Consider the following 22,054-nt stretch of genomic DNA (forward strand, 5'->3'; position numbering starts at 1 on the left):
GACGAGGTACGAGAATATATCAGGCTACGTCAGTAGCGGTTGGTCTTCAGGGTTTCTACTCCACTGCCGTATTTCATACGGGTCCACATTTCCAATGCACGCTATTTTCTGCAAGTACCGCTGCTTCGCCTCTGAATGAAATCGGTCTCTATACAGTTCATTCTCTTTTGAGCTGCTTTTAAGCATCTTTCTTGTAGTCGTCGTTCTAACACAGTGTGTTTGGTTTGATTCGTAGACCCCGAAAATGGCGCTGCGCTCCCATAATGCATTGCGGCGTGACGTCAACTCCAAAGCCCTATTAAAGCCAAAGGAAAAATCATATAGATCAAAAAAAGTTATAGATCAGAATAGTCATAAGCCTGCTCTCACATTTCCATGTAATTCAAGCTGTTCTTCACTTTGGCCAATATCTGTAATGTAGAGGAGTTAAAGTGTGGTGTGCAGCAGCTGTTAGTATGTTAACAAGGAAAGCCTTCACGGAGGGATTTAGGCCATAAGAGCGAATCATCATCCAATATGCTGTCGTTACCACACCATTGATAATCACAGTAAACAATGTCACAGAGTGCTCAAGTCGTTTAATTCATCTGTTTTTTGGTTGTTGTTTTTTTTTTTACTTTGTTTCAGTTTCAGTTTCAATTTTATTTCTATAGCACACTGAAAAGACCAAGGTACAGTGGCTAAGAGAATATTGGGAGCAACAACACCATGAAGTCCAAAGAACACACCAGACAGGTCAGGGATAAAGTTACTGAGAAATTTAAAGCAGGCTTAGGCTGCAAAAAGATTTCCCAAGCCTTGAACATCCCACGGAGCACTGTTCAAGCCATGTTCAAGCCATCAGGAGTGCGAGAGTAGTCCGAGGAGATGTACCAAGCCAGCAAATGGGCTCAGAAGGACAAGTCGATGGAGAACAGGAGGAGAATGGAGCTTCTGGAGGGGTAGACAGCACTGAGGGCCAAGGTAGGGAGCCAACGATATCGGATCTGATCTCTCTTCTCCGTTCACATATGGGCCAGCAGGAGGCCAGAGAGGCTAAACAGAAGGAGGAGAGTGCAAAGCAAGAACAACGTTTTAAAGCACTTCAACACCAGTTTCAGTTGTTACAGGTAGAAGTACAAGCCCGCACTTCTCCAGTGCCTGAAGGTCAGGCAGCTGAATCACCTGATCCAGCATCTCTAGATGATGACATTCTTCCTCAAGCTGGTCCCAGTATATCAGTTACTGGTTCATCAGGTCAGTCCCATTTTCTGGAGCCTAAGTTGCAAAAACTCACCAACGAGGATGATATTGAACATTTTTTGATTACCTTCGAACGCATTGCAATGGCCTGTCGATGGCAGAGACATGATTGGGTTTTTCACCTTGTACCGCTGCTTACGGGCAAAGCAAGAGGTGCATATGTACATATGGATGTTGATGATTTTTTGGATTATGACAAGGTTAAGGCAGCTATTCTTTATAAATATGATATCAATCCTGAGACCTATAGGCAGAGATTTCGATCTCTTGATGTAAACCCTGCAGAAAGCCCTAAAGAGTTGTATGCACGGCTGAAGGAGCTTTATGTAAAATGGGTCCACCCTGAAGATAAAACCATTCAGGACATTGGGGAAATCATCATTCTTGAGCAATATTTACGAATGCTATCTCCCGAGTTGCAGGTGTGGATAAAAGAGCATAATCCGTCTTCTGCTGCTGAGGCTGCAAAGCTGGCTGACGTTTTTGTGGCGGCACGGAAAAAGGGACAGCCTTGGAGCTTCATGGCTTGGAAAACGAAGGACAGCCGGAAATCACTCCCGCAAAGACCAGCTGCCAATGTGAGTAGGGCTTCATATAGCCACTCACCCAATGGGTCTTTGAAGTCCCCGGCCAAACCCTTGGTATGCTATCTTTGTGGAATGGAAGGTCATACAAAGCCCATGTGCCCTGAAAACTCAGCTAAATTAACCCAAATGTGCTTTGTGCCTCGAAACCATGATAACTCTGAGATAAAATTAGACAGAGGGTTAAAGATGACATCAGTTGAGATTAATGGTGTAACATTAAAGGCACTAATTGATACAGGTAGCACACAGACTCTTGTACACAGACAGTTTGTCCCCTTAAATAGTATTAATATGACTGAAACGATTCCTGCTTGTTGTGTTCATGGAGATGAAAAGCCTTATCCAACAGCGGACCTATACATCAAGGTGCAAGGACAGGTTTATCTCCTGAATATTGGGGTTGCAGATAATTTGCCATTCCCTGTTATATTAGGCCGAGATCTACCTGTGCTGTTTGACCTTTTGGATTATAGCCACACATGCAATGTTGCAGTAACTAGGGCTCAAGCTATGAAGCCAGCAGATGCCACTCAGACCCTTAGTGCTCTGCCATTTTATGAGGCAGAATTAGAGACAGCACCCGGGAAGTTGCGCAAGTCCCGCATGGAGAGGAGGCGAGAGAAATTTCATCATACTATTGTGAAAGCATCTCCCGTCTGTGAACCTGAGATGCCTTTGGACTTTAAAGTCCCAGCTAATATCACTGAGATGCAACACAATGATCCAGTATTAGCACCCTTTTTTCAGAAAGCCAAAAAACAAGGACATGAGATGGAACCAGATATTAACAGCAGTGAGGAATTTTTTCTGAAAGATGGCATTCTTTATCGCCGGCAAAGATCACAGGTACAGCTGATGGTTCCTAGTGGAGTCAGGGAGGTGGTACTGAATTTGGGGCACTCTGTGCCGTGGGCAGGACATTTAGGGAAGCATAAAACCATGGCTCGCATTAGGAAGCATTTCCACTGGCCGGGCCTGCGTGCTGATGTGGCCCAATTTTGTAAAAGCTGCCCTCAGTGCCAAAAGACTTCCATCAAAACCCCCTCCAGAGCTCCACTTCAGCCTTTGCCAGTTATTAGCACCCCATTTGAACGGTTGGGGATGGATGTTGTCGGACCTGTTGAGAAAAGCAGGGCAGGGAACCGTTACATGCTGGTAATAACTGATTATGCCACAAAGTACCCTGAAGTTTTTCCTCTTAAATCTGTAAAGGCCAAGTCTGTGGCTTTTTGTCTGGTGCAATTTTTCTCAAGGGTGGGATTCCCTCGTGAGATCCTGACAGACCGTGGGACTAATTTTATGTCAACTTTATTAAAACAGGTCTACCAGCTTCTTGGCATTAAAGGGCTAAGGACTACTCCATACCATCCTCAAACAGATGGCCTGACGGAGCGCTTTAACCAGACCCTGAAGCAGATGTTGCGCAAGTTTGTGAATGACACTGGTACTGACTGGGATCAGTGGCTGCCTTACCTGCTCTTTGCGTATAGAGAAGTACCCCAAGTTTCTACTGGCTTTTCACCTTTTGAACTGTTATATGGTCATGAAGTAAGGGGGCCCCTCTCTTTGCTGAAAGAAATGTGGGAGGGTGACCGGAGTGAGGCAGGGGCTACTAATGTCATCTCATATGTTATACAGATGAGGGAGCGACTTGAGAAGATGACTGAGCTAGCCCAAGCTCATATGGGAGCTGCCCAGCAACATCAGAAGGTCTGGTATGATCGGTCAGCTCGGGAGAGGTCATTTGAACCTGGACAAAAGGTACTTGTACTCCTTCCAAGTGATGACCGTAAGCTGTTAGCTAAATGGCAAGGACCTTTTCAGATTCAGCAGAAACTGGGAGCTACCACCTATCGGCTGGCAACTCCAGGTCACTCTCGCTCCAGTAGAGTTTTGCATGTAAATCTCCTGAAGGAGTGGGTGGAGAGGCCGAAGAGAGCAGAAGTTCTTTTGATAAGGGAGATTCATGAGGAGGAAGAGGTAGAGGAGCAGTATCTTCCTTCAGGGGTGCTCCAGCATTTGGACCTTAATCACCTTTCAGAAGAAAAACAGCTTCAGGTGAAAGAGTTATGCAGCTCTGGGGTGTTTCAGGAGAATCCTGGGAGGACGGATGTTATTGAACATGACATTATATTAAAGGATGGAGCATCTGTGAGACGTATGAGTTATAGGATTCCAGAGCGGCTGTTAACATCATTGAGGAAGGAGGTGGATTTAATGTTGTCTCTAGGGATCATTGAACCATCTAAGAGCGAGTGGTGCAACCCAGTGGTTTTGGTCCCAAAGAAGGATAGTAGCCTGCGGTTTTGTATTGATTTCAGGTACTTGAATGCCATCTCAAAGTTCGATTCATACCCTACACCTAGGGTTGATGATCTGATTGAGCGACTTGGGAAAGCCCAGTACCTGACGACTCTGGATCTCTGCAAAGGCTATTGGCAGGTGCCACTTACTCAGCGCTCAAGGGAACTGACTGCCTTCCGGACACCATGGGGGCTATTCCAATTCACAGTCCTGCCTTTTGGTTTGCATGGAGCCCCTGCAACATTTCAGAGGCTGATGGATCGGGTACTGTGTGGTTTGTCAGAGTTCACGGCAGCATATCTGGATGATATTGTGATTTACAGCCAAACCTGGGAGGAACACCTCTAACATCTAGAAAAGGTACTAGAGCGTCTCAGAGAAGCTGGGCTGACTGCTAATTCGGCAAAATGTGTTTTTGCCAAGACTGAAACTGAATATCTGGGATTTGTCATAGGTAATGGGGTGATAAAACCACAAGTGAGCAAAATCAGTGCAATTGAATCCTGCAGTTTGCCACAGACAAGGAAACAACTTAGATCATTTCTTGGCATGGCAGGGTTCTACCACAGATTTATCCCTCATTTCTCTGCCAGGGCGTCTCCCCTCACTGATCTAACAGGTTCTAGGTGCCCTAACCAGATTCAGTGGACGGAGGAGGCTGAGGCAGCTTTCCAGGACATCAGGCAATCCCTCAGTAAGACTCCAGTCTTGTATACCCCAGATTTTGAGAAACCTTTTATTCTTCAAACTGATGCTTCTGACAGGGGTCTGGGGGCTGTTCTTCTACAGGGACCACCCAATGAGCGACACCCAGTGGCTTTCATTAGCCGTAAAATGTTCCCAAGAGAGATGAGATACTCAACGGTGGAAAAAGAGGCTTTAGCAATCAAGTGGGCACTTGATTCCCTCAAGTATTACCTCCTAGGCCGGGAATTTACACTGGAAACTGACCACAAGGCGTTCCAGTGGTTGGAGAAAATGAAGGATACGAATGGACGAATCACCAGATGGTACCTTGCGATGCAGCCATTCCGTTTTACCATTCAGCATATCGCAGGCAAGAACAACTGCACAGCGGACTATCTCTCTCGCTGTTCCAGCTCACTGCTGAAGGGGGGGAGTGTGTGATGGATGCATGCAACCACACAACTGAGATACTTAGGTAATATTCATTTGGTCTTTTGTCTTATGTTTACGTTATGCTCTAAAGTTTCTGTGATCATAAGTTAATTAATTTGATATTTTGAGTTTACCTGTAATGCATGACAGCACTAAGCTATAGCCCAAATGGTGGCATAGACTTTCCTTTGCATTGTTTGTTATTTTATACAGGTATGTTATATTGATTATATTTCTGCTCTTTCTGAGTTACCTGACCTCCGCTCCAGTCCTTCCTGGTTTGGCTGAAAGAGGAGGCTGAGGGTGGAGCTGGTTTAAATGCAGAAGCCAATAAAGTGGAATGGACCATCTATTGTGATCATGCAGGGGGAATGGGGTTCTTCTTGAATGATGGTTATCTGTTATCTCTTTAGTTTTCACCTTTGGTGTATATAATGGTTTATTCATTTGCTATATAACTGGAGCTGTTTCTCATTTGGGCAGGTCAGTTTGTTGAGTTATGTTTTTGTTAAGTGATTTTTGAGTGGCGGTCTGTTAAGTTAACCTCTTTTATGGGCCCACTTGGTTCTTAAAGACTTTATTTTTTGTTATTTTGAATTTTTGTAATCATCTTGTCCTTTTTAGGGGTATAATAAAACCCATTTTTTGAAGTTTACATTTGTGCCTGTGTGTTCCTGGCTGCTTGGTTCATGACACCATCATTCAGAAATGGAAGGAGTATGGCACAACTGTAAACCTACCAAGACAAGGCCGTCCACCTAAACTCACAGGCCGAACAAGGAGAGCGCTGATCAGAAATGCAGCCAAGAGGCCCATGGTGACTCTGGACGAGCTGCAGAGATCTACAGCTCAGGTGGGGAATCTGTCCATAGGACAACTATTAGTCGTGCACTGCACAAAGTTGGCCTTTATGGAAGAGTGGCAAGAAGAAATCATTCAAGTGCAGACAGCTGCTGCTTCTTTCCAATTTTTGCTTGTTTCTTCATTTTTTCTTCCAAAGTGTTTGCATGTAATTCCGACTCCCTGTCTACATACTCTACATACCTGGCCTGTACCGTCGTCGGATTGCCACACTCCTGGCCCTCTTTTGTTCTTTCACCTCATCTTTTATGTTAGTCTGTCTTTGCATGTGATTGGCCTCACAGTGTACCTGTAAAAATACAATCTCTTCCCTCCCTGCATGACAGTGCTGAGCGGCTGAAGATTCGGCTCAGATCCCCCCTCAGTGGGCGTTGTCAGGAACATCTTCTTTGCTCTTCTCCGGAGCCTCAGAAGGCTAAAAAGTGTATCGCACTCTATCACAGGGCTAACACAGAAAGACACAGAGATAACTATTCAAACCAAGCACCATTTTAGAAATACCAGTTAGTGTAAGAAGGATGTCTTTGAGCTGTAAGAGAACTATGGGGACCCCAGAGCAAACTGCTTCTTTCTTTATGTTGATCTAAACTGGAACACAATGAATTTGCCCACTAGCGTCTGTTGAGCTATGATGATAAGAAAAACCTATTTGTCCTATGTGTGGACCAATGCTTCTCACCACTTTCTCAATACTGTTGTTAAGGTAATCATGAGGAAACTCAGCTCATGATGTGACCTCTTTGTAGTGTCCCTTCTGCGCCAAGTTCAACAACCCAGTCACGTACACAATCTCCTGCCATTTCAAGCTGCCCAGCTGTGTGTGTATCCCTGTGTACTCAGAGAGCTGATGACAAACTGATGAGTTCCTGATTAAAAGAGAAATGATGAGCAACGTGCTGGCCATCCGCTTAGCTTTTCTCTTTCCCATGGATGAGCAGCTTTCTTCCTGCATGACGCACTAAAGTAACACTACTGACAAAAAGACACACATGGATTTCAACACACTCTGTAAGTGCTGAGCAAATCAAGGTCACTCAGTCAAATTGTTTTTAAGCTAAATGATTGCTTAGTATAACCAAAACATTACCCAGCTGACATTTTGACACTGAATAACTGTAAGCTGGTGGTCTTGTTACAAATACTTCTAAATTTAGAGTAGTGTCAAAATTGAGAATGTAAGTTCACCACTGATTTGACATAGCTGTGAATATGGACCTGGAGGCTCTTAGACTCTCAAGCAAAGGAAAGCTTGTTTTCAATAAATATTTCATATTTTCCTTTTTTGATTAGAATAAATGAAGTAAAATATCCATGAGAAAAAAGTAAGAACACAAATTCTGCATGCTCCGGTGGCAGCTTGAACTCTACAGTAAACGCGTTGGAGCTTATTTCTCAGCTTATTTTTCATCCCAGCTGAAGAGGAAAGTGTTCCCATTATCAATGACATCAGGGAGCAGACACAACGGTTTTGACAGTTTGACACGTTAAGTTCACCATGCAACAAATGAGACATAACTTACACATAGATAAACATAATTGGCGTACAAATATTGTGTATATAAAAAAAAAAACATGGTCCCGTGAGAGAGATATGTGTGTGTGTATATATACATATGTGTATATATATATATATGTGTGTGTGTGTGTGTGTGTGTGTGTGTGTGTATACACACAAGTTAGTTCTCAGTCAAATGTAACTGTATTTAAAAAAGAAACATTTGACTCTTTTCATTGCAATAATTTGATTGACATTTATTGCTTTGTATTACTGGAATCCTATTGTACGTTGAAACACCGTCCATGTTTATCTGTCTACACTTCAGTTTTTGTTATAGTACCATTACCAGTTACGACCTAAGAAATAATGCTTCTGTTTCTATGCTCATTGCTGAGGTCTTTAATAATCAGGTTGTGTCTTATCGTCAGGATTCGGGAGAATGGCACCTTCTCTACTTTTAGCATTAAGCTTCAAACTTTCCTTTTTGCTAAAGCATATACTTAGGGCTGGATCAGGTGACCCTGAATCTTCCAATGCTTCTGGGGGCTTCTGTGATGCACTGGATGTTTCTTCTTCACTCACCTTTTTTTTTTCAATTCAATTCAATTTCTTTATTGTCCCACAAGGGGAAATTAGTTCAGCAGCAGGAGGATAAGAACAAACAGAACAATACTATAAAACAATAATAACAATAATAATGATAGAAAATTCAAGGACAATTATTTGCCATTAAGGAGACAAGACGCAGTAGGGATAAAAGAGACCTGGAGTCTTTTAGTCCTCCTCGGAGGTACTCTAAAACGGCGGCTGGAAGGCAACAACTCAAACTCACTGTGAAGTGGATGGTTCACACAATTAATAATAGAATGAGCCTTTCTAAGCACATTTCTATTGTAAATGGCCAAAAGTCCATCTTGCCAGCGCCCTGAAATTTTGCTAGCAGTTTTTACCAGAAGTCCCAACCGATTCTTATTCTTCACCGTCAGGTTACCAAACCAGGCAGCGATACAAAAAGACATCACAGATTCGATAAAACTTCTATAAAACAAGGACAACATCTCAGATGAGACATTAAAAGATCTCATTTTCCTTAAAAAGAACAGTCTTTGTTGAACTTTTTTAGTAGTGGCATCAGCATGAGATTCAAAACACAGTTTATGGTCAAGTACCACACCTAGATATTTATAACTCTCAATGATCCCAATATCGGCAGTTTTAATGATAGTGGGTGATGAGCTATAAGAGGACTTCCTAAAATCAATAATCATGTCTTTAGTTTTTGACACGTTAAGTGAGAGGAAGGACTCATCACACCAATTCACAAAATCATCTACAACCTGTCCATGGCCTGACTCGTCCCCCACTAGAAGACTGACGATCACTGTGTCGTCAGCAAACTTCAGGATGTGTCTGTTTGTGAAATTGCTGCGACACTCATTTGTGTACAGAATGAACAGAAGGGGAGAGAGGCAACAACCCTGGGGTGATCCAGTAGAGGAGGAGAGCACATCAGAAAACACATGATTCACCCTCACACATTGTGACCTATTAGTCAGAAAGTCTGTCACCCAGCCGACCAGACTAGTGTCAAGCTTGAAATGATTGTAGAGCCTGTCAGCAAATAAGAGGGGTTGAATTGTATTAAATGCAGATGAAAAGTCAGCAAATAATAATCTTGCATGGGTGTGGGGGGCCTCAAGATGCTTATACAAGAAATGCAGGAGTGTGACAGCAGCATCCTCCACACCTCTCCCTGCTCTATAGGCAAACTGGAAGGGGTCAAGATGGTGTTCAACATGCATTAAAATCTCCTTCTTAATTATCTTCTCAAATGTCTTCATGTTTTCCACTCACTGTATGTTTATACACCACTTGCATTTAATCATTTAGGAATGACTGCAAGTCTGTGACCGGTGGACTCAAAGGCAGGATAAATTAACAAAAAGTGAGCTATTTATTTGTCCAATAACTGGGTACAAAAGGCAAAACATGAAAGATAAATGAAACATCAAACACAAAACTTTAGCCAGACCCCTGGTGGGACAGCCAGTGGGACAGCCAGGGCGTTGTGTGTCGGCATCAAGGCAAGTGTCACGGTCCGCTGTGACAGACCGTGTGGAGAGTGCGTGGAGGACTCAGGTGCGGACACGAGTGACACGGGAGTAAACTTTAAACAAAAGCGAGCCTTTTATTGTGGCTGGTAACGCAAGAGAAACAAACAAGAATAAGGGCAGCTCAAAAGCAATAACTAAACAGAAACCTAAACTGGGAATGAACTAAGGTAAGGCTATGAATACAACAGACCGGGCATGGAAACATGGAGGGTGGGAACACAGACGACGCGACACAGACTGTATGAAACACAGAGACTAAATACACATGAGGGATGATCAGGGGAAGTGGATGCACACGGGGAACACAGGTGACACTGATAATCATAACAAGACACGGCAGGAGTGAACGTAACACTGATGGGAGATGGGCAAAGTAAAGCAGGAAGTACACAGAGGTTCAAACAGGAGGAGAGAGAGCACGGGGAGAACGCAGACATAACGGGCTGGGGAAAACATAGAATAAAACACAAAGAGAGACGAGGGCTCATAAATACACAGAGGGGCACACAGGGGGTAAGAGTCACGAAGGGAAAACACATAAGGAACAACGTAACAGATCAACCCAGGAAGCATGGCCTAAATAAAGAACAAAATACAAAAATACATGAAAACTAAGAATACTGGGCCCACATGGCCCAGGACCATGACAGCAAGAGACCTTGGACAAAATAGGACAGACAGTTGTACCCAGCATCGGAGCAAATACCCATTCCGGAGTGAAGCTGCAGGTCTCTGTCTGTCGATCTAGCTTCCACCATCGAGAACCAAGCTTTCGAATGTGTGAAGCTGATGGCGGTGGCGGCAGAGAGCAGGCGTACTTGGTCATAAAATCAAGTACGCCTGACTCATAAAATCAGTTCCTTCTCTGGAGGTTGGAGTGAAGAAGAGACAGCCATAGAACATTGCAGTTGAGGTTTGTGTTGTATATCTTCTACGTCCATTGTTGCTCAGAGCGTACTGTCACAGGTGGACTACGACAAGTTAGAGGACCCAAACACAGATGTGCGGAGGGTATGAAAGGCAGAGGAAGAACAAAGGGTGACTCGGTCAATATATAGATTAGGGGTGATTAGGGAAGTGGAGACGGCTGGGGAACACAGCAGGAACAAAATAGACATAATGAGACAGGGGAAGCAAAACTGAACATAATGCCCATGAGACAAGGTACTATCAACAACAACAACAAAAAAAGACAAGACATAACTGTTTCCTGACAGAGACAGAATACAGACAAAATACAATCCAGACAAAAAGGTGAATAAAGATGGAGCCATGACTGACTGGCAGAGGAGACGCTGATGACAAGACGCAGAGATGGGACTGTGATAGACTAGACACAAAAGGGTACTAACACAATCACCAAGTACTCGAAATATAGATATTAAATATGATATTTCTTAAATTCAAAAGAACAAATCATTAGTCCACAAAAGAGACTAAAAACACTGGACCATGACATGTCTTTTATCTTGTCTTCCTCCCCTCAACCTCAAACAGTTGTCACAGATGGCTGCCCTGCTTTGGTCCAAAGTTTCTTCCTGTTAAAACTAAGTTTTTCCTTCCCACAGTCACCAAGTTCTTCCAAATAGGGGATTGTCTGATTGTTGGGGTTTTCTCTGTATTGTTGTTGCGGTAACCAGGAGGAAAATCAACCTGAACCTGAGATTTGACTAACGGACAGGATCTCCCCTCCTTGGGTCTCCTCCATAGACTTTTCTGGAGATGCTGAGAAGTATGATTTCCCTGCAGATGAAGAACATCCTCTGATCCACCTTCTTAAAAAGGGAACCAGCACCCCAGTCTGACATGGAGAGACCCCATCCCAGACCTCCATGCAATGTGGTAGAGACATGTCAACTTGGACAGCCTTAAGGAATTTGTGGTGAATCTCATCCATGCCCAGGGACCCAAAAACTCAGGACTTGTTTAACTACATCAGTGACCTCACCTCCAGTAATGGACAAGTCTTCCCCCCAGCTCCAGATTCTGCAGACGTCTTGTGTATTGTATGTATGCGCTCAACATGTTGTATTTTTGTGGAAATTTTGTCCTAAAAAATGCACATTGAAAATAATGACGTCAACATCAAGTGATGATGAGCTGGTCCTGATGTTTCTAAACAAGAAAAAAAGAAACTGAGGTTCTGGGTTCATTCATTCACCCATCTATTCCTGCAGCACAAGGGAGAATTTCATGGTTTCTAGGAGTTGAATCTGTGTCACTACTACCATGCTCGTATATATTTCAGGGGTGCAGTTTGAGCTCCTGTTGACAGAGTTGGCACAACATCTGAGGAGGCAGAGAAATAATTTCAGAGAGTTTATTGACCTGGAGCAGTGTTTAGCAGTCTGTCTGAGGTAAAATAGTAGTATTTTATTATTTCCATATCACTGTATATTCAGCATGAGTGCGTGTTTTTATCTACAAGCACACTTGTTGCCAAAAGCAGTGGTTGATTGGTCAGAACTGGTTATTCAGATCCAAAAACACGAGCTTGGTTAAAAAATTTTCTTTTGAAAATTCCTCCAGCAAAATCATGTTGTTGGTGTGAAAAAATTTTAACACACAAAATATTTGCATAGATGTTACGCATCTGGTGTGGAAAAGCCTTAACTGAAAGTCTTGCTCGATGGTCTCACCAAACTCCCACACAGAAGTTTTTGCTTCATCTACTGCCAAAGCCAAGTCCTCTTGGCCTGCCAGCTGCCTCTGGAAACCCGCAGATTAACCAAGCTCATCGGGTATCCTCCTTCAGGCTCTGGTGTCCACCATCTGGTCCAGGAATTACCACTAGCACCAATGACCTTCCAGCTGAAACCCCCTCTATTGTCGAGGCCACAACAGCTTCCTCAATAGTAAATGCACAGAATATGGTCCACTCTGACTCAGTGCCCACAGCCTCTTTCAGAATGCTACGGTGTCTGCATTTGGGTACACTGAGCTTCTAGTAACTAATTTCCTTCTGCCACATGATCCAGTTCACCACTCGGTGGTGATTAGTTGGCAGCTCCGATCTTTTCACCCATGTCCAGGACATACAGCTACAGATCTGATGGTATGATTACAAAATCAATCGTCAGTCTCAACATGTGGATATTTAAGTCTTCAGTAGGACAATGAAGTTCCCAGATAGAGCACCTCCAGCATCCAAGATAGCTGTTTACTCAAGATTCATTCCCTAACCTCAAGGCAAAGTGACAATGACTTCCATGTTGGGCAGAAGATGAAGCTTATCTACATGTTCAAATTTCTAGATGGAATCTGTAATGAAAGCGATGTTTGCAGGTGGATAAATGCTTTCATCAAACAGATCATCTTTAAGTACACACTATTTTTGAGTTTTGTGCATATATTCACTTTTAATAATAATATACACTGTACTGTAAATGAGACCTCTCATTACTCATTACTGTCATTTTCATTGTTGTGAGTTTCGAACCATGGTGGATTGATCTAAATGTAGCTTCTTGTGACCATCTTAACTAACTTCTTAACAAATAGAATATTATTTGACTTCACACAAACTTGCACACGTGGCCATCAATTTACGCTAAAATGTTTATTTAAAATGATTATTCATTTTGAAAATAAATTTAAGACATCAAGAGATAAATGTAAATAATCAGGTTAAAGTGCAAAAATATGTTTTGATATAATATTTCTGTAAAAAAATAGCATGGGAATGTGATATTCAACGGGAGATAAATTTGTTTCTACACATCCACTGGTTTCTCTTCCAAGTCAGGCTTGATAAGTAAGTATACATTTATCCACTACTCCGTTATTTCAGTAAGAAATGGTTGGTGAAATGTTTCTTTCTTAAACATTATCTTAAGTTCTGAGATCAAAGTCTTGGGGGGGGGGGTTGTTTTGGGGTTTTTTTTACTCATGTTTTCTTTGGTCTTCGTTCAGTGCCCTGGTCCCTGTTGAGTGAATCACTTGATCTTGGCTGGCTTCAGTTCCTTGATCTGCATGTGTAATGTTTTGTGGACGGCCAGAGTCCTGGACTGACAGAAGCCCTTTCCACACTCCTGACATTTAAAGGGCTTTTCTTTAGAATGGATGTACCTGCAGAGGGGAACACAACACTCCAGCAAGTCAGTGTTTACCAAAAAATTATGTCAAATTTCAGATCATTATTTAAAAGGCAATAATTGTCTGGTTTTACCATCCTTTCATTATTACCCAGCAAGAAAAAGCACACAGGCTTAGTTTACAGACAGTCTTCAAGTGATTAACAAGATTTATGGAGCCTGTGTACTCATTAAAAGTGCCATTATCACAATCTGACTTTTTAGCTTAAGGCTTATAGCTTATCTGCTTAACCTCTGGGTGGTCTTGGGTCGATTTGTGCCATTTTTCATTGTTCATTTACATGCCATTTGCACTGTGTTGAATGGAATATAGCGAAAGTCTGCAAAAAAAAGTTCGGTCACATTTACTGTTAAAATTTCAGTATGACTTCCGGAAATTAGCTTCAGTGGCTAAGCTACAGACAAACTTACACTATCGGTCCTAGTGGTCGATTTATGCCCCATTGAAACCCATTATAAACGCTATTTTTCACGGCAAAAAAATTACGGTCAAATCGATCGTGATCGGTTATGTTTCCGTTTCCGTTTGCAGTACTGGCCTTAGAGTTGTAATTTTTTTATTTGTCCACCGGGTGGCGCCCTTGCTCCACATTTGACCCCGGGCTGGAAAACAGCGGGCTGCTTAAACAGACCTGCGGGAAACGAAGCCTCATTTCCGGCGTGCAGCAGCGGCTTCGCCCGCTGATCGGGCGGGACCATTTTCGGCCCCTAGGACCGTTTGAGGGTGCTTTTTTTTTAATCAACAGGAAATGACGTATTTGTTGTGACGTGGTACCGGACGTGTGTGTTGGAAAAAGGGGTCCGACGCAACATGCCCCGGTCATCGTCGGGAGTTAACCCGGGAGGATGCACTGATTTCGGCCTAGAGGAGGAGCATTTGCCGCCTGGAGACCATTTTCTGGTCCTGAAAAAAAAAAAAAAAGGCGATCGAAATGAAGGTTGGTGCCAATCTTTAGTCCATCTAAAGGCCTAATTATAATAACAATCAAATATTACTTCAAATGTTGTTGTTTTTTTAATATTTCGTTTTGTTTTGGGGGGCTAAAAAAAACGGTGCGCTCATGTAATTAAACTGCGATTAAAAGGGTTAAAATCCGCGAAATGTAATTAAAACTTGACATGAATATTTCAAGGAGAAGTAGGTCTAAAAGATTGGCTAATTTAAAGTGGAAAAAAATATTAATATATAAATTTTTTACAGCGCTTTTTAGGGCGTGGTCGATTTGTGGCTCTAAGCCCGATAGTGTATGCATTTTTCTAGGACCCCCCAGTTCAGCAGCTTTTGTGAAGTTGTCTGATGTATTACAAATGTAATGCAATGCACAGAAGTCAGTGATATTCACTGACTACTGTGCACGAACACAACCACAAACTTTAGTTAGAAGACTTTAGTTTAGAAGAAGAATTGTGTAGATATGAGATGTTTTTGTTCATCCAGACAAAGATTGTTAGGATTAGCATGTTCTTTGCATAGTGGCAGTGAAAATACTAAACTTAGCACAAAAAGTTATGGAAATTTGTGTTTGGTCTATTATTTCTTTGTTGTAACAATGCTTAAATTTTATATCGTTGTAAAACGGTTTTATTTGCCAGTTCTTCACCGCCAATGCCAAACAGCTTATTCTGCTTCTGACTCTTCTGGTACCAGGTGCTGACAATCAGGTGCCATTGGTGTGATATAGAACAGCTTCAACCTAATGTTCCACAAAACCAAGTGGCAGCATTATTTGGAGTGAGGCAGTAAAGGCAGCCTTGGCCAAGTTTCGCATAAAGAAGATTGTCAAAGACAGGCCACTAAGTGGGCATCTCAAGAAGTAAATACCACAAGAAGACAGTTTTCTCATCCTATCAGCACTTAGGAACCATAGGTAGTCTTCTACAGTCTACAGTCAATATGGGCAACGGCTCTGTCCCTAGAAAACACGCAGTCCATCTCCTGTATCACAGGGCTGCCAAGAGGCCTGCTATGAGAACTCTTCACCATGGTGTCGGCAACATCAGGAACCTAGAACTTGAACATGTGGAGGTACATTATGTTCAGTGATGAGTTCAGATTCTGCCTATGGCAGCTGGCTCTCAGGGTAGCACAATAAGCTGTTTGGCATTGGCAGAGAAGGTTTGGCAAGTTTTTCATGGACACAACCCACATTCTCAACTTTGCTGCTCAACCCACAAATGCATTTTGCTTACAAATGTGGCCCCATTTAAAGGGAAATAACGTGGCTTTCCAGTGGTAAACGATTTATTACCAAGAAACATGTTACATGTTACAACAAAGAAATAATTGACCAAACACAAACTTCCTTACCTGTTGCGTTAACTTTATGAATAGAAAAACTGGGATTTATGTTAATGTGAACAAAACTTGAGTGGAAACTAATTCCATTGTGTTGAACTGGTTTGATAAAGTTGGATAAACCAGCATCTCACCTGTGGTCCCTGAGGTGATCCTGTCTCCTGAAGGCCTTGTGACAGATATCACATGTATATGGCCTCTCATCTGTGTGTGTCCTCTCGTGGATCAAAAGGTTGTAGGATTTGGTAAAATGTCGGGCACAGAACTTGCAGACAAATTCTTTCTTGGTCTTTGAAGGCAGTCGGCCTCGACTAGACTTGCGCTCTGGTGAAGTAAGTTTGGTCACATCAAGCATGCATCCCAGGCTGGCTGCGGTCAGGTGTGGAGATGATGCCTGCGCCGCAGAAGCACTAGCGCTCACTGTCATGCTCAGGTCCTCCACCTCTAACTGATCCTCTTTGGTTGCTGCTGCTGCCAGGTTGGCAAAGTCAAAGCGAGGCTTGTTTTTGAAGGTCTGTAGCAACCCTGCCGAGTCTTGCTTAGGTGGCAGAAGGTGAGGGAAAATGGGGATGGATGCCATACAGGAAATCTGGGAAGGAAGCTTAGAGATGGTGCAGCGGGGCAGGGCAAAAGCTGGGTACCCCAGGGTCCACTGGTGAAGGTGGACGGCATGCAGGGCGCTAAAGCTGTAGATGCTGTGAAAATGATCTGCAGGCAGCTGAAGACCTGTTGAACTCTGGATGAGGGAACAGTTGGCCAACTGAAGTGATGGGTGGAGAGGAACTGGTGCTGGCAGAGTCTTGCTCCCCATGTCTGCTAAATCAAATCCAGCAGGCTGTCTAATTGAGACAAAAAATATCAGCTGATGAAAATATCAAACTTCAACTGAGCTACAGTTGTTTCTTTATAAACATTTATTTATTAAATTCATCAAATAAAAAATCTGTTAATAAAAAGAAATGATTAAAAAAAAGAATGTACTTGAATGTAATGCAAAGAGCATAAATTATTGGCCAAAAATTTGTTGGCTAAAGTACATCATAGTTTTCAGAATACATTTCACCAAAAACATCAAAGAAAAAAGGAAAATAATAACAAAAGTTCATTGTAAAACCAGTGTTAGTATGCACACACACACACACACACACACACACACACACACACACACACACACACACACACACACACACACACACTGAAAGCTCATGCACATGTGGTTGGGTGTTTCTTGTTACCTTCCCAGGTACATGCCTGGGGGTGTTGAGGGCAAGGAAACAGAATGACAGCATTCAACCAGAGAAATACCTGTGAGCTATTAAATCGGGTTTGATCAGCTGGAATAACAATAGACAATAATGCATCTTTGTCTGAGGCAGACGCTGATGGACACAAGCCATTGGAACTTCAAGTCCCATTGTCTGAATGAACAAAACCCACAAACCACTCCTCACCTCTTCGTCTCAAACTGCTTGTTTAAATAAGGCTCTTTTACCCAAGTGCCTTTCACTTAGATTTGAATTTTTACAAATATGTATAGTTTGGATATTTTTCACTTCACTATAAGTTTTGTGTCGCTACAGTAACTGTAGTAGTTACAATTACAGTTACTACCATAAATATACAATGTTTCAAACTGAATATTTAATTCCAAAAATGAAAACTAACCAAAAGATATTATTTTGATACATACAAAGTTAATCAGCTGTTATTAGTGGTTAAAAACCATTAACACATTGGTCAACAACATCAAAATGCTGCTTACTCATGAAATGCTGCTTACTTCATTTGTAACAATACGCATTAGCATTTTTTGATATTTAATCATTCAGTCTTTGCATTCAACAACAACGCTTACATCGTACAATATACTGTATCATCAAATATTAACGTTTAAAATCCTAAAAATTTGAAAGTCAGATCAACATTAACAGTTATCATTATGTTCTTTGAATGCTCATTACTCACATATTAATGCTAGAGCAATGTATCACAAATGAGGATTTGTGTGAAATATATTTGAATCACTGTTATTTGGAGAAAAATAGAATTTGGCTGTAATAAGGACAACACATTTGTTTTAGAAATATGCATGAAGGATCATTTGTAAAAAGCCAGACAACCTTTGCATTTCATTATATATCTAGAATGAACTTTTTGAGTCTGCATAGTTTGTTTTATAGTTTATAATTATTGGCCATTTTCAGTCCAGTGGTTGGAAATAGCAGTTGTGCAGTTTATAATAAAGAAGCTAAATGCAAACTTGACAGATGAATAAATTTAAATAAAAATATAGAAAGCCTTAACTGCAAACCTGAAGCTACTCATCCAGGTAGTTGCAGTGAGGACCAGTGAAGCTCAAACAGCCCCCTGGGGTCTGCTCCTTTCTGATCATGTAGCAGAAGTAATTGATTTTTACATAGGAGGTAATTAGAGAAGATACATGCTATGCTGCTAAGCCTTTCCACACCTTTAACCCTTGCTGTCTGCATATCACAAGATTCCAATCTAAACACCCACCAGCCTGATTCAGCCCCTCAGGGGTCTCTGTTGTGAACATTGGAATTTCACATTTACCTATTTAAGAAGAATAACTAGTTAGTAGTATTACACATGCCAAAGAAAAGAGACTTTACAAAACAGATTTTTAATAGATGAATGAATAGACGAATTAACAGACATATAAAGAAACAAACATATATTGTGAAATAGTCACAAATTAATACTAATACTAACTGCTGTGAAACTTCCTTGTTCTTTTACTAATAGTAATGTTATGAAGCTCGTTGATTTTAAATGCAGCTCAAAATGTATAAAGTATATTTCTTATGAACTATGCAAAATATTAAACTTTCTATTTCAAATGTGAGTAACATTGTCCAAAACCGAAGCACTGAAGTAATAAAAACGTGTTAATTTAAGTAAAGAAACAGGTTTATTTTTACAATGCAGTGTAGATTACAAACCTAATATTTTTATTTTTACCTCAGTGGAATATCTAAGACTTGTTATGGTCTGGAAACTGATATGTAATCTAGACTTTCAGGCCCTCACTGCTTGTTGTGCTGTGTTTGCACAGCGTACGCAGACCTCAGAACAGTCATTTCTCACAGTGATGCTGTATTTGCTGCTTTATTTAGACAATGTTTGGGCTCTAAGGTCATTTAGTGGATAATGAAATGTCGATTAAAAAAAAAACATACTGTTTTGGCCGTCACTCTTTCCACAGACCAATTATGCAACGCATATACTGTACATTTCCTGACCCAGGTGACCGTGAGCAGTATCAGTTATTAGTTAGTTGCCATCATAGCCCTGAGAATGCACCCATTTCATCTTTAAGAAAATAGGTTCACTTTGTTTCCTTTTTCTTTGTGTAATTATGTGCTAATGTTTGCTAAAATTTTATCTGTGCACTTCCTTCGTTACTTCTTTATTTACAGGCAAAGATAATCAATAAAAACAACCTGCACTACTAACAGAATTAAAAATAAACTTGCGAGTCTCGATGCATATATTGTACATATTGTATTCAAATTAAGATTTATTTTATTGTAATAGGCAAAGGTATAACAAATTGCATGACTGAAGTGGAAACAATTGTTTTTAGGGCACCACAAATGTAAGTTTTTAAGAGCAAACTGTGTTTTTATCTATTGGCATTAATTTGTAAAATATGTGTTATAAATTAGGCTATATTTAATGCAAAAATAAGTGTTTTTTGAAAATGGGCAATAATGACAATGGCAACTTAGATGACTCGAAATAATTATTGGAAAAACAGAAAATGAGCAATGACATGACATTTTAAACAATGTTTGCAATAACTGTAGGCTAATTTAATTTTTAATTTAAAAAAATGAATGTGAAACTTTTTTTCCATTCAGCATCTGGATGGTCATTATCGTTTTTATGTTTAATTAAAACAACAACGTGAAACAAAGACTTACCAATGAAATAAAAAGTTGTAAAAAGCTGTCCTTGCGTCACAACCTTATGCGGCCTTGTTTTATCGGTGTGGATGCGTCACTGGTATGGTCGCATGTGCCTCCGTGCTCCTGTTTTCCTCCAGTGTGACTTCAGTGACGAGGCTGAGCTGAACAGGAGGCGCGCTGTGGTGGTGTACTTGTTATGCTGAGACGCTTATTCCAACTGCCTCTTTATTGCAGCGCAGCCTCCGACACCTAGGCACGTCACACAAGCATGCCCATATACAACGCAGCAGGCAAAGAACATTGCTAGTATATATCGATCACTGAACAGTTCCTGTAGGTGTGTTTCACGTTAGTGCGCCATCGGCATGGCTATGTGGAGCGTGCATAACACATTTCATAGATAATTAAATTAAAAGTGTAGTCAAACTTCCAGTGAACAAAATCTGCCACCTGGTGGCAAATGCTTTTGCAAAAAAAAAAAAAAAAACACACCATAAAAGTGGATTTATGAGGAAGGAAAAACTGAAATTTGCATAAAGCTGAATATCTTGGCATAGTATTTCATAAGAAATGGTTACATGTCATGGATAGATAAATAACAAACTTCCTACTTCCTACTTTCAGAAAGAAAGTAGATTAACCACTGTATGAACCAATCTGCTGTGTCCTTGTAGAGCTGGAAAGACTTTGTTTTTTAAAACAGATTTTCAAAAATATAACTGGCTTAATGTTGCCATGGGCATCGATAATGTTTTATTAATTCAGGCTTTCGTGTTGTTTGGGGTCCTAGTTGGTGCTGGGTTCAAACAGAAGGAGATGGTTAGAGAAAAGCAGAAAGAAGACAAAACATAATGAAATTAGAGCTATCTTTCTCTTGTTGTCACTGTCTGTAATCTTGATAATTTATTTTATTTTTTAAATGGATGTAACGGTCTAATGGCACTAAACTTCATGTATTTTAACACTTGTGTTGAGTCATAGCCAGGGGGTCTATACAAATGTGTAATTTCATGACTATATGAAACAATACTGGGAGGTTGTTTACGGAGACCAAAACACTGTTGACTCATTGTGGAAGTATTTGTGGTTAAAGCTGCTTTTGATTTGTGCAGATTTAACACTGCGTGCAGGTGCCCTTGTGTGCGTTCCCAAACACATGTACATTTTCAGGCTGGCTGTAGCTCAAGAGGTAGAGCGAGTCTACTAATTGGGAGGCTGCTGGCTGCTCTAGTCTGCAAAGTATCGGGCAAGAACCAGAAGTTGCACTCCAATGCATCCATTGTAATATGAATGTGTGTGAATGACAGAAAAAAAACTTCTTGCATGAGTGGGTGAATGAGATATATGAAGTGCTTTGAGTGCTGCAGTAGGGTAGAAAAGTGCTATTTCTGTCACAGTTAAATTTCAGGGTTATCAGTCAATCCAGTTATCCAGGATTTATTTTACCTGCTTTGGTGCAAATGAAAGTGACAACTATACTAAGCATTTTGTCCTATTAATGTCAGCATTAACTGTGGGGTTATTCACTGTTAAAGTAACTTGCTCCAGAGCAGGTTAAGTTTAGAAATCAACAGCCATGAAGTCAGCACCTATTGACCAATCAGTTCCCCAGGGTCACAGTTCCTGGAAGATACCTCAAACCTCAGTGCACAGATGTTAAAAGGGTTTTTCAGTGGTTTCTAATGCTTTTGTGTTTTGTGATAACCATCAGTAACAAATATAAAATATTTTCCTTGATTTTTTTTCCCCTTTCAGGTGCACACAATGTTATTTTTCTATGAGCATAGTGACTTTACATCAACTGTGCACATAGTCTAAGCCTACATTTAAATTCTGCTTTTACACTTATTATTTTCTTCCTTTCAGACCGTTAGACACCAGTTTCTTTACTGACTTCAGATGAGTTTATTAATCTTGTCAAGAAAAACAAAGATATCTTATTTTGAACTCACTTTGTAGCACATGGACAAGGTGCAACGGAGAAACAACAACAAGACAACCACAAAA

At 41.1% G+C, this 22,054-nt stretch overlaps 2 protein-coding genes and 1 long non-coding RNA gene across 3 annotated transcripts in view; 1 reads left to right on the forward strand and 2 right to left on the reverse strand.

The window, feature by feature from the left end:
• Positions 1-22,054, reverse strand: part of LOC308389773 — a 140,477-nt gene that overhangs the window by 18,810 nt on the left and 99,613 nt on the right. The window lies entirely within an intron of this gene.
• Positions 885-4,481, forward strand: LOC308389253 (uncharacterized protein; the record flags this gene model as incomplete). Its single annotated transcript, XM_080870491.1, has 3 exons — positions 885-963; positions 1,528-1,820; positions 3,150-4,481. 3 exons carry the CDS (start codon positions 885-887, stop codon positions 4,479-4,481), a joined length of 1,704 nt encoding a protein of 567 aa, XP_080726617.1.
• osr1 (odd-skipped related transcription factor 1) lies at positions 13,359-20,227 on the reverse strand. The gene is made up of 3 exons (XM_080870930.1): positions 20,063-20,227; positions 16,250-16,954; positions 13,359-13,793 (listed from the first exon to the last, which is right to left on the reverse strand). The coding sequence occupies exons 2-3, from the start codon at positions 16,924-16,926 to the stop codon at positions 13,661-13,663; spliced, it is 810 nt and encodes a 269-aa protein (XP_080727056.1). The 5' UTR covers positions 16,927-16,954; positions 20,063-20,227; the 3' UTR covers positions 13,359-13,660.

The sequence above is a fragment of the Rhamphochromis sp. 'chilingali' genome (assembly GCF_963969265.1).
Source record: "Rhamphochromis sp. 'chilingali' genome assembly, chromosome: 21".
Lineage (NCBI taxonomy): Eukaryota > Metazoa > Chordata > Actinopteri > Cichliformes > Cichlidae > Rhamphochromis > Rhamphochromis sp. 'chilingali'.